The sequence below is a fragment of the Lepus europaeus genome, chromosome 1 (genome assembly GCF_033115175.1).
Source record: "Lepus europaeus isolate LE1 chromosome 1, mLepTim1.pri, whole genome shotgun sequence".
Taxonomy (NCBI): Eukaryota; Metazoa; Chordata; class Mammalia; order Lagomorpha; family Leporidae; genus Lepus; species Lepus europaeus.
The window spans coordinates 109158664-109171402 of record NC_084827.1 but is presented as its reverse complement, the minus strand read 5'-3'; the positions used below and the strand labels follow the sequence as shown (position 1 = coordinate 109171402).

At 34.6% G+C, this 12739-nt stretch overlaps 1 protein-coding gene across 1 annotated transcript in view; it reads left to right on the top strand.

The window, feature by feature from the left end:
* Positions 1-1845: 1845 nt before the first annotated feature.
* SCN7A (sodium voltage-gated channel alpha subunit 7) overlaps positions 1846-12739 on the top strand; it is a 65572-nt gene continuing 54678 nt past the window's right edge. The window contains exons 1-5 of the mRNA XM_062200245.1: positions 1846-2073; positions 4163-4281; positions 4609-4698; positions 6502-6630; positions 8060-8151. Coding sequence (XP_062056229.1) covers positions 1846-2073; positions 4163-4281; positions 4609-4698; positions 6502-6630; positions 8060-8151 — 658 coding nt within the window. The remainder of the gene's footprint in view (positions 2074-4162; positions 4282-4608; positions 4699-6501; positions 6631-8059; positions 8152-12739) is intronic.

Below are 12739 nucleotides of genomic sequence, written 5' to 3'. Positions count from 1 at the left end.
GTTTAGTCCCCAATGGCCACAATGTCCCGGAGCTGGGCCGATACAAAGCCAGGAGACAGGAGCTTTGTTCCAGGTCTCCCATGTGGGTTCAGGGGTCCAAGCACTTTGGCCATCTTCTACTGCTTTCTCAGGCCACAACAGAGAGCTGAATCGGAAGTGGAATAGGTGGGATTCATGCTGTTGCCCATATGGAATGCCTGCACAAAGATCTTTTATGAACACGTGGCTTTACCAACTATGCCACAGCATTTGCCCAATTAATTAAAATCATTAAATTAACATAAAGGATCACTTGAGTAAATATTGATAAGAATGGGTCTGTAACAATTCAATACAAAGTAGTGTATCTTGAACAGTAATGTTCTGAATGAATTTTTGCATGAAATTATATTTGATAAATATAATTTATCATAATATACACAATTATAAATTATATAATTATATGTAAAAAATAATATATGTATAATTATATAAATATTATTTCAAGTGACCTGCAGAATGACTTGAAACAGATGAAGACTAGAGTTTAAATATATGAAGACTGCCAAAATATGTATCCCAAATATAAAAATATATCCCAAATATAAGATTACAAGACTGACAGCTTTCAATTGGGTATATAAATGGATAGTATTCAAAATACCTAATGAAAATTTATGGGAAGAAAATTATTTTGTGTAAAGGGAATTGATGATAGAAAAATTTTGGAAACAACTTTCAAGGTAATGACTTTGTTTTTGTTTTTTCTATATTTGGAGGTTGAGTAATGATTTTAGTCATGGAGAATGACAATGATTTTTGTTTTTCGCTGTTAAGTTACTGCTGTTGATGAAGGACATCTGGGGGAAGAAAATGTTTTGGGAATTGTAATTGGTAAATATACATATGGAAAAAGTAATTAAAATTCTTTGCTTATCTATGCATTCATCAAAGAGGTGGATAACACAGAGAAGGAAGACAGAACTCTGAGGGATATCAGAGATAAAATTTTAATTAAGATTATTTGTCCTGGCTCAAAATTTTATCCATATTAAAGTTGAGCCGAGGCCAGCGCCGTGGCTCAATAGGCTAATCCTCCACCTTGCAGCGCCGGCACACAGGGTTCTAGTCCCGGTCGGGGTGCCGGATTCTGTCCCGGTTGCCCCTCTTCCAGGCCAGCTCTCTGCTATGGCCCGGGAGTGCAGTGGAGGATGGCCCAAGTCCTTGGGCCCTGCACCCCATGGGAGACCAGGAGAAGTACCTGACTCCTGCCTTTGGATCAGCGTGGTGCGCCAGCCGCAGCGCACCGGCTGCGGTGGCCATTGGAGGGTGAACCAACGGCAAAGGAAGACCTTTCTCTCTGTCTCTCTAACTGTCTAACTCTGCCTGTCAAAAAAAAAAAAAAAAAAGTTGAGTCAAGATAATCAGAAATATTAAAAGATATACAGGAGAGTAATACCTACAGCCAGTAAAGTTTAGAAAAAAAAAAATCCACTGTGATATGCAGCTTATGTGAAGCAATTATATTTTGGCAGAAAAATAAAAAGACATCTGTACCAGTCTTGTTAGAATGCAGAAGTTGAAACACAGATTTCAGTAAAATAGTGTTTAAGAGATCAGTAATGAAGCAGATTGACTTGTGAAATTACAAGGTAAGTCTAATATAAAGTATAATGAAACCCAAGTAGTACGACGTAGATTTCTACAAAATGCAGGATTGTGTTCTTTAAAAGTCTTTATTCATAGTTTGTTGGTGTCTATTTTTCAGACCCTCGCATTTTGTCATTTTAAAGCTTTTCTTAATGTACTACTCAGCTTTTATACAGTACTGAAGAGTGTTAAATTCTTACAGGTACAAAATTGGAAATGCTGGCTCCCCCAGAACCTGGGGGCCTTGTCCCCTTCACTAGAGAATCTCTTGAAGTCATAAAACAGCACATTGCTAAAAACCACAGCGAGGAACATGAAGAAGATTTAAAGCCAAACCCTGACTTGCAAGATGGCAAAGAGCTTCCAATTATTTATGGAAATCTTTCCCGAGGAATGGTGTCAGAGCCATTGGAAGATGTGGACCCCTACTACAAGGGAAAAAATGTAAGAATTCATTGAAATCGTTGTGATTATGTTTGTATTGTGTTCCTAGAAATGCAAAAAAAAAAAAAAAAGAGGTAATTGAGATAATACACAAAAAGGCATTGAAGGACAGATAAACACTTTATTTTAAATTTTACAAAACTTTAAAAGGACATTTTAATTTGGGGATATATATATATATACATACATACATATATATATATATATATTTGAGATTTTATCCAATTGATATCTTACTTAGTTGTATAGTTTTTAGGCTGGTTTACTTTACTTCTTATTATAGGTATTGGTAGGCCTTAATCTAAATGATGAGATACAGAGAGAGGAGGCAAGATAGAATGAGAGAGAAATCTTCCATATGCTAGTTCACTCCCCAAATGGCCAAAATAGTCAGGGCTGGGCCAGGGCAAAGCCAGGAGTCAAGAGCGTTTTCCAGGTCTCCCATGTGGTCGCAGGAGGCCAAACACTTGGGCTGTCTTCTTTTGCTTTCCTAGGCACATTACCAGGGAGCTGGATCAGAAGTGGAGGCCACAGCTTGAATCAATGCCCATATAGGGTGCAGGCATTGCATGCAGAGTCTCACTGTGCCACAATGCTGTCAATTTTTAAGAGAGAATGTAATGTGTAGATTATTCATATCAATGAAAAATGTTCTATTTTATGAGTTTACACAGAAATTAGGAAAGAAAATTCAACTTGTGTGAAATCATTTCTTATTCAATCATATATTCATAGTGTCTCCCAAGTGAGTTGACGCACCTATTACTACTGTAAGTCTCAAACGAAGAACAAAATATTTAATATGAGCATAAGTATGTTCAGAAAAGACAGAGATCTCTAAGAACAGATGAAGCTTCAAGTGTTCATTAAGAAAGTAATATTGTGTTATGCCTGGAGGAACACTTCAAATTTTAATAAGACAAAGAAGATCTTTTATGAACACATTAGAGCAAGAATTGGTTATGGAATGAGGAAAAGACCAAATGGTGTGTAACTGGAAACTTAGCTGTGTTGGCAAATGTGGGGAAATAAGATGAGATAACAGAGATGTTAACATGGATTTAACATGAGCAAATGACTGATGCAATTAATGTAATGTTTAAGTCAATTAAAATTGTCATAGTTCCTTTTTTTAAAAAGGGTTATTTCTCTACTTGAGAGGCAGAGTTAGAGAAAGAAGAGAAAAAGATTTTTTTCATCCGCTGGTTCACTCCTCCAAATGGCCACAATGGCTAGAGCTGGGCTGATCCGAAGCCAGGAGCCAGGAGCTTCTTCTGGGTTCTCCTCATCAGTGCAGGGGCCCAAACACTTGGGCCATCCTCTACTGCTTTCCCAGTCCACAGCAGGGAGTTGGATCAGAAGTGGAGCAGCCAGGACATGAACCCTTGCCCCTATGGATTGCTGGTACTGCAAGTGGATGCTTAACCTACTATACCACAGTGCTGGCCAGTGAATTGTCACATTTCTAAATTACTATTTCATGGAAGAGAGTGTCAGAGTCAGGAATGTGAAGGATAAGAGATGAGAGAGAGAGAGAGACAAAATCTGAAGTTAATAGGCCTGTATTACAGTGGTTTCTCAGAGCAGAGAAAACAAACCTGAGCAGTAGCAGCAGGATTTATCTAATAATTCCAATTTTTCAGCTTGAAAGAATATTACAGTATATTAAATCTTTTTACTATTGTGGTCTGGTTTGATTTTTTCTGCAACAAAATGAAGTGTTTTACTTTCATCAGTTTCTAAGATATACCACCTCTGGTACTATGGAATTCATCTCATTTAACCACAAGGATATAGTGATCTTCCTATTCTGTTACTTCTGTGAAGAGACCTGACAGTGAGGTACATTGAAAATGACTTTCTCAGGTACAACACTGGTAACAAAGCAAAATAAGAACGATGGCTAAATAGATATGCCTGAACAGTAATGAAAATAGTTTTAAAATGCATCCATTTGACTTAGTCTGTAAGAGAATATCAAAAATAAGAAAAATCTCAGCTGGTAGAACCCAAGACCACAATGATCATTGGGAATATGTTATATAATTGAAAAGATTATAGTTCTCACTTTTATTTATTCTTCTTACAGACTTTCATGGTATTAAATAAAAACAGAACAATCTTCAGATTCAATGCTGTTTCCATCTTGTGTACGTTATCTCCTTTCAACTCTGTTAGAGGAACAACTATAAAGGTTTTGGTACATCCATATCCTTTTGTTAGCTGTACTTTAAACTGTAACTATTCTATGATTTTCCAGTATTTTTCTGTTTCCAATTGATATTTCATCTAAGGCCATATTATATCTCAATTTAAATGTATCATATTTGAAAATATACATAGAGTATATTTTCTATTGTGCACAATATTAATAAGTACTAGCAAATATTAATCTCCATTATTTTCAGTAAGAGTGCATATTTTCAAATGTATAGAAAAATATTTTGCCTCATATGTTTACATAAATATAAATAGATCACAGAAATGTATTTTCCAGTATTATGCATTACTCATTTTTCCTTGACTGTAACCTACATTTTTCCAATATTTAATTTTAATTTGTGTCCTTATTGATTGCACATTTTTGTCCATGATTAATATGCCAAAATGGGGAACAGCAGTAGAGTAAGTTATACAATTTTACTGTTTAAAATGTCATATATAATTATTTTACTTTTTAACATTATTTTAAAATACATTAAATATATATTTAAAATATAAGAGTAGAAACAAGAGAGGGAGGAGAGGTACAGTTCGGCACATGCTCAATCAGGACTTACCCTAACGGTAGAGTTAGGAACGTGCCAGTGAATTCCAGTTCAATCCCATCAAGGTGGCATGTACCAATGCCATCTCACTAGTCAAAGTGATCAGCTGCAGTTCATAATTGATCATAATGATAGGATTATGAGTCAAAGGGATCACATAAACGAGACTAGTGTCTGCTAATACTAACTGATAAAATTAAAAAGGAGAGAAAGATCTAACATGGGAAGTGGGATACACAGCAGACTCATAGAATGGCAGATGTCCTAAACAGCACTCTGGCCTCAGAATCAGCCCTTAATGCATTCGGATCAGGTTAAAAAGCCCATGAGAGTAACTCAGGCATGGAAAGCCAAGACACTGTGGCAAAAGAAAAAAAAAATGACCTAAATGAAATATCTCTGTGAGATCCCAGTGGAAAGAATAGGCCATCAAAGAAGGAGGTGCCTTTTTCTGAAGGGAGGAGAAAACTTCCACTTTGACTATGACCTTGTCTAAATAATATTGAAGTCAGCGAACTCAAGAGGCTTCCATAGCCTTGGCAACTCATGACAAGAGCCTTGGGTGATTACTGATGCCATAAACAAGAGTGTCAATTTGTTAAGTCAACAACAGGAGTCACTGTGCACTTACTCCCCATGTAGGATCTCTGTCCTTAATGTGTTATGCTATGTGAATTAGTGGTAAAACTAGTACTCAAACAGTACTTTATACTTTGTATTTCTGTGTGGGTACAAACTGTTGAAATCTTTACTTAGTATATATTAAATTGATCTTCTGTATATAAAGATAATTGAAAATGAAAAAAACATTATTTTAAAATATATTAAAATATATAACATACTGTATAAGATGACATTGTACAATTAAACATTTATAATAATTATATTTTAAAGATCTGCAGTGTAAAATTTTAAATATATCATAGTGAATGAATTTTCCTACTGAAAACAAATATACACATGCATATTTTGATTCATAAATTTTAGGTTTTGTTTTTACCCTTTTATTATTTTAAAATTTAAATAGTTCGATTTCCTGACAGATTAGATTAATGTAATATAAACACTTGAGTCTTTAGCCATATGTTCCTACCTATGATATACAAGTGTGATTTTATTTCATATTGGATTATTAATGATTAATATTTCAGGGCCTCAGGTCTTTACTATAGCTACTCCACACGTGATTGATTCTAATTCAAATAACTTTTCTTTCTTTCTTTCATGAAGAAATAGTTTCTCTTCCTTTCTGTTCTACTTCTTTTGTCTTCCTGAGGGATGTGATTAGTCTCACTTGTATTAGACTACAATGATTGACTGGCTCATTCAATTTTCTAGGAAATTTTACATTACCTTCTGAGATTTAACTCTATTTTTAAAACTAGTTGACTTTGGAACTTGGTTGTCAAATTCCATGGCCAGGATCACAAGATCGCCCATCCTGGAAGCCCTTTCTGAAGTCCTGTGCTGAGATTTCAGGGACACTTGATTTTCTGATTGTTGTCTGGTTGGTTGGTGGCAGGTTACAGCTTGACAAACAGACGTAGCCCCACATTTCTGATAACTTATTTTCAAATACAAGATAGTTACAATGGATATAATATTCAGAATTGAAAATTTGTTATTATCATTTAATATTTATATGAAAAACTTTCTGCAGGAATACGTTGCTTGGAGTTTACACATTTGAAATATTTGTAAAACTGCTTGCAAGAGGCATCTGTGCAGGATCCTTTTCTTTTGTCGGTGATCCGTGGAACTGGCTCGATTTCAGTGTAACTTTGTTTGAGTGAGTATATCCTTCAACTATAAACACCTAAACATCTTGCTAAGCAATCTTCTTATAAAAAAAATATGTGAGACCTACACAGATTTGTGCCTGCAAAATACTAGCAGCTGAGCAGTTCTTCATAAGTGGAAGTCATAGTGAGTTCTCTCAGGCAGCTGTCCCTGAGTTTGTCCTCAGAAAATGTGGTTAAAATAAAAGGTATGTGGTATTTTCTGTTTCCTATTTTGAGGAAGAATTATAGATAGAATTTGCTTATTTCGAGTGATTCTTTTTTTTTTTTTTCTGTGAGCAGAGAATTCTCTGAAGAATTAGGAGAAAATTCTACCATATTTGATTCTTTGCTCTATGCTACATTTAATTTAGCTACATTACTTATCACAAGTAAATATGTCAATATGTCAGATATTAGAACAAGATATTTTAAACACACATATCTAGAGTGTTACATGTAATTCTAATGATTTCCTGTCTGGTCCATGCAATGCTTGTATATATTGTTTTCTGCTTTTTGTCTGTGGAAATTATCACTGGTATCAAACTCCTATTAAAAATGTTAAATGAAAAACAAACAAAAATGTTAAATGATATTTTATTTGTAGATTTTTCTATTAAAAGTAACATTTATAAAGGGCATAAATTGGATCTACCTTGTGTTGAGCAATTAAAATAGTAGCTATTATGATTATGGTTATATTTTAAATGATTACTACCATTAGCTCTGCTATCGTGGCTATTGCTGTTAGCTTTAATAACATGTATAGAGTCTTCACTATGTGCCAGTTGCACTTCTCTATAGTTTGCCTCTATTAATTCATTTAATCCCAAAGAAAAATCCCTAGAATCAGGAAATATTATTAATCCCACTTTACAATTGAGGAAACTGAGGCAAGAAAGTTTGAGTAATTAGCAGATGCCATACAGCTAGTTGATTATGAAGCCTCAGATTCTATACAGGTAGTCCGAATCAAGTCTAAACCCTTAATTTAACTAATGTACATAATACCTCCTACTGTCATCACTGTTCACTATCATCACCATAATTACTATCATCCTCATCAGTTTAAATACCTAAATATCATTCTTTTACAAACTAGCCATTGTTTTTTCTTAATTACCTTTTTAGTAGATAAAAATTCATGAACATAATATAAAATATTTGACTTATTATTGGAATTAAGTTATTCACAGTGTGAAATTTTCATGGACTCATAATTTAAGCTTGGAAATTAATGGTTGCCTGGGTACTTCACACTGTGCCTATCTTTGTCTTCCAATCAATAATGAAATTATTTGCAAAAATAGTGTAATGTGAGCAAGGGAAATGTCTAGATACGTAATTTTAAAAATTGCTTCAAAAAAGTATAAAATGTCCAAGATAGCTTATATAAATCTAAAATGACTTCTAAGTAACTATGATTTAATTCTACAGGCTTTTAGCAAGATATTCACCTCTAAACTTGATTCTTAAGCTTGAAATTGTTAGAACTTGGAGAATTTTGAAAATTATTCCTTTAAATCAAGGTAAGAAATGGCATTAAATTCTTTTTCTTTATTTTTTAATGTATTGTTGTGCATTCATTGAAAATCTGTTGTTCCTTAAGAAAATGTTAGTTTGAGCAATATCTCTCCCTTGAAAAAAAAGTTACCTTATATTTAAGTTTGTCACTGCAGCAAAACGGAAAAAATATTAACTTTTACTGTGTTTATTCTGTGTGGGTTCAATACTTATAGTATCAAATATAGAGATCATTAAAGTATACTTTAATTACATCTTAAATGTGAACTTATAAAATTACCCTAAAATATCTGAGAGAAATGACAAACTAGACACATCTAATTTGTCTCCTTTTCCTCATTACATCGAGAGACCATCAGAAACAACCAAAGTCATATAAAATAAGACAAATTCCTCTTTTCTCTCAGTGCTTAGGGTGCAATCCGATGTCACACAGCTCAGGGCGGCTGTGCTACTGGGGTCACTGGATGGAGGAAGCTGAGGACTGATTTTAGCTTCTATTCCTGAAAACACCGTAGCAGAAGCCCACCAACACCTAATTCGTTGTTTTGAAAGAATAAAAGCAGATAGAAACAGCTCCACTCAGAACTTTTTGGCTGCTGTGAGATGTATCTGGCCAAAGTTGCATTGAGAAACCCAAAGATGAATGTAAATGATAGCCTTCCTCCCTGTCCCCAGCCTCCCTCCCCCCAAAAAACCCATCTACACACAACTTCTCTGATCAGGAACACTAAGAAGGCCAGACATGTGAATAACTTGCCCTTGGAGTTCAGGCTGAGAAAAAGAGCAGCAGATTGGAGATGGTCTTAATAGATTCATAACTTGTGAACACACTAAAATATCAATTTGTGCATATTAAAGTTATGAACTGTAGGGTTTGGGAATTGTATCTCCATAAAGCTGTTTAGCAAAAATGACCTGTGGCTTCACCAAATCTAATTAAGAAAATAAGTAGTGAGAGTTCCCTTAATAGATTTTTCCACATCTGCTGCTCAGTTACCACACTCTGAATATTACTAGAACATAAAGTTGCATCACCTGCACCTTTATGTTAGGTTTATCTTACGTTCTTAGAGCCCTCTACTTTCTTTTTCCTCCAGGAGAATAAATAAGGCAGATCCCAACAATATGAAGTTTATGAAAATCTTTACCCTTTTCTTTTTTTATAATCCAGAAAGAGAAACATATTATTTAGGAGAAAGTATTTTATTAAAAAAAAAATAGCATGTTGAAGGAATAGAAGTAATCATAAGAAATCAACATTTTGTAGTTCTCAGTAGAACCTAAACTCTTTCAAACAGAAAATGAAAATGAGATAATAAAATACAAAAATACAAATAGCTTAAAAACAAAGTGATAAAAATTGAAATGTCCCAGGTGAATATTCAACGGTAGTAGTGGCAGCAAGAGAAAGTGTTATCAAACACATTTGTGTAAGGAAAGATCATAGGCGTTCTGTATTAATGCAGAACAAAAAATGGGATGGATTAATGGATAGAAAATTAACTCCAGCTTATGGATAATTCATGACCCTGAGTAAGAGACCAGGATAAATGTCATAGAAATATTTTTCAAAAATAAAGTAGATTGGCCAGCGCCGCGGCTCAACAGGCTAATCCTCTGCCTGTGGCACGGGCACCCCAGATTCTAGTCCCGGTCGGGGCGCCGGATTCTGTCCCGGTTGCTCCTCTTCCAGGCCAGCTCTCTGCTGTGGCCTGGGAGGGCAGTGGAAGATGGCCCAAGTGCTTGGGCCCTGCACCCGCATGGGAGACCAGGAGAAGCACCTGGCTCCTGGCTTTGAATCGGCGCAGTGCACCGGCTGTAGCAGCCATTTGGTGTTGAACCAACGGAAAAGGAAGACCTTTCTCTATCTCTCTCTCACTGTCCACTCTGCCTGTCAAAAAAAAAAAAAAGTATAGTAGACAAGGTTAAACATTTTCTTCACTGGAGAAAGGCTTTGCAAATGGAAGGAGCTCATCTTACCCCAGACAAAAAAGAAAATAGCAAAAGACACATTTTGGCATATTATAAAAGTTTGTATATTTAAAGAATCAAAGACTAAAAGTATTGTAAAAAGAACCCACAAGCACAAAGCAAAAATACAGGGAAACAGATTATCTGGAAAAGTCACCATTAGCCTTCTAGATAGCATTACATGCGAGTAGTGAGCGTGGATCTAGAACTTGGAGAGGCAGGTTGGACGCTAGAATTCTATACCCGTCATCCATATGCAAAGTCAATAGGCTAAAATGTTCAGCATGAAAGGGTTCTGAAATTATGTGTTTCTTTCTTGAATATATACTAAATAAATAAGCATGAAAATTAAATCAACAATTGGAAGATTTAGCTTTAAGGTAATCCCAGTGAGTGAGCTCTGAAACCATTTCAAACCATTGCAAATGACTTTTGGTGGATTAAAAAACTGAATGCAAATGTTATAAAGTAAAAGTTAAGGCTTGAACGTTTGTGGATCATTCTTGAGCCCTACGTATTCTGTTTGTATTTTAGACAGTTTTGAAACAGATGCCAACATTGGAAATATCTGGTGACTTTACATTAAAATCTAGATACTGGGTGAATTGCCAAGGCCTGCTGCGGTTGAGGGACAGCTGTCCCTTTAAGCAGGCTTATTTCTCTGGTCTTCTCTCTCCCTGCCTGCATGCATTCAGCTTCCTGACCCACTCTTGTAAAGATTTGTATTTTTACTTATTTTTTACATTTTTAATTAATATAGAGAGAACAGATTTCATGTATTGTATAGGTAATAAGTTCTAAGAAGATAAACCTAGTTTCTACCCCTTCCTCTTCCCCCAACCCTACTCCTTCTCATCCTTCCTTTTGTTTCATTAACTCTTAAAAAGACATAATTTAATTTACTCTATAATCACACATTTAATTCACCATTAAACATTTAATTCAACAAGTGAAAAATAAGATGACCACAGTTACACAGGAGTATAAACAAGTGCTAAAAATGACAATCATATCACAAAATGGATTTCCTATGCTTTTTTTGTATTCTATATTAACTACCACCTATCAGAGAAAAAACATATTTGTCTTTTTGGGACTGGCTTATTTTACTAAGCACAATTGTTTCCTTTTGTATCTATTTTATTGAAAAAGACAGGATTTCATTCTTTTTACGAGTAGTATTCCATAGTGAATATATATATATATATATATATATATATATATATATATATAACATTTCTTTAGCCAGTTGTCAGTTAATGGATATTTGAGTTGATTACATGTCTTAACTATTGTGAATTGAGCTGCAATAAGCATGAGAGTAAAGATAACTCATTCCTATGATGATTTTCTTTGGTTGGGTAAATTCCCAGGAGTGGAATGGCTGGATCATATGGTAGATCTATTTTCAGATTTCTGAGTAATCTCCATACTGCCTTCCATAATGGCTGTACTAGTTTACATTCCCATCAACAGTGGATTATGGTACTTTTTTTCCCACATCTTCACCAGCATTTATTGCTTTTTGATTTTTGCCTGATAGTCATTCTAGCTGGTGTGAGGAGGAACATTGTGGTTTTTCCCTGCATTTCCCTGAAGGCTAGTAATCCTGAGCATTTTCATGTGTGTTGGCCATTTGAATCTCATACTTTGAAAAATGTCTCTTCAAGTCCTTTGCCATTCTTAACTGGATTATTTGTTTTGTTATTGTTGAGTTTCTTGAGATCTTTATAGAATCTAGATATGAATCCTTTATCACTTGTATAATTTGAAGATACTTTCTCTCATTCTTTCAGATGCCTTTATACTTATTTGGTATATCTTTTGTAGTATAGAAGCTTCTTAACATGATTTCATTTCATTTATTTATTTTTACTTGTATTGCCTATACTCCTGGGATATATTTAAAGAACTCTTCGGCATATGCCAACATATTGCAGAATTTCCCTGCTGTTTTCCTCTAATAATTTGATAATATTAGTTCACAGACTTAGATCCTTGATCTGTTTTGAGTTGATTTTTTATATGGTGTTATACAGGGGTCTTGTTTCATACTTTTGCATGAGTAGATCCAATTTTCCCATCACAATTTGTTGAAGACTGCCATTTCTCCAGGGATTGATTTTAGCTAGTTTGTCAAATATTAGATGGGTATAGATGTATAGATTAATTTCTGCAATTTCAATTCTGTTCCATTGGTCTATATGTCTTTTTTTTTTTTTTTGTGCCAGTATCAGGCTGTTTTGATTATAACCTCCCTGTTGTATGTCTTGAAATCTGGTATTGTGATTCCTCTGGCTTTTTTTGTTATTATTTGTTTAAGACTTCTTTAACTTTTTGGGTTTTTTTTGTTTCCATGTGAATTTTAGCATTGTATTTTCTAGATCTGAGAAAAATGTCATTGGTATTTTTCCAGTTACTTGGGCTATAAATTTCCCTTTAACACTGCTTTGCTGAATTCCATGTGTTTTGACATGTTGTACTGTCTTCTTAATTTATTTCCACAATTTTCTTATTTCTCTTTTGATTTCTTCTATAACACACTGTTTATTCTGGAGTATATTGTTCCATCTCCAGGTGTTTGCATATGTTCTTGAGATTCTTGATTTGTTACTAGCT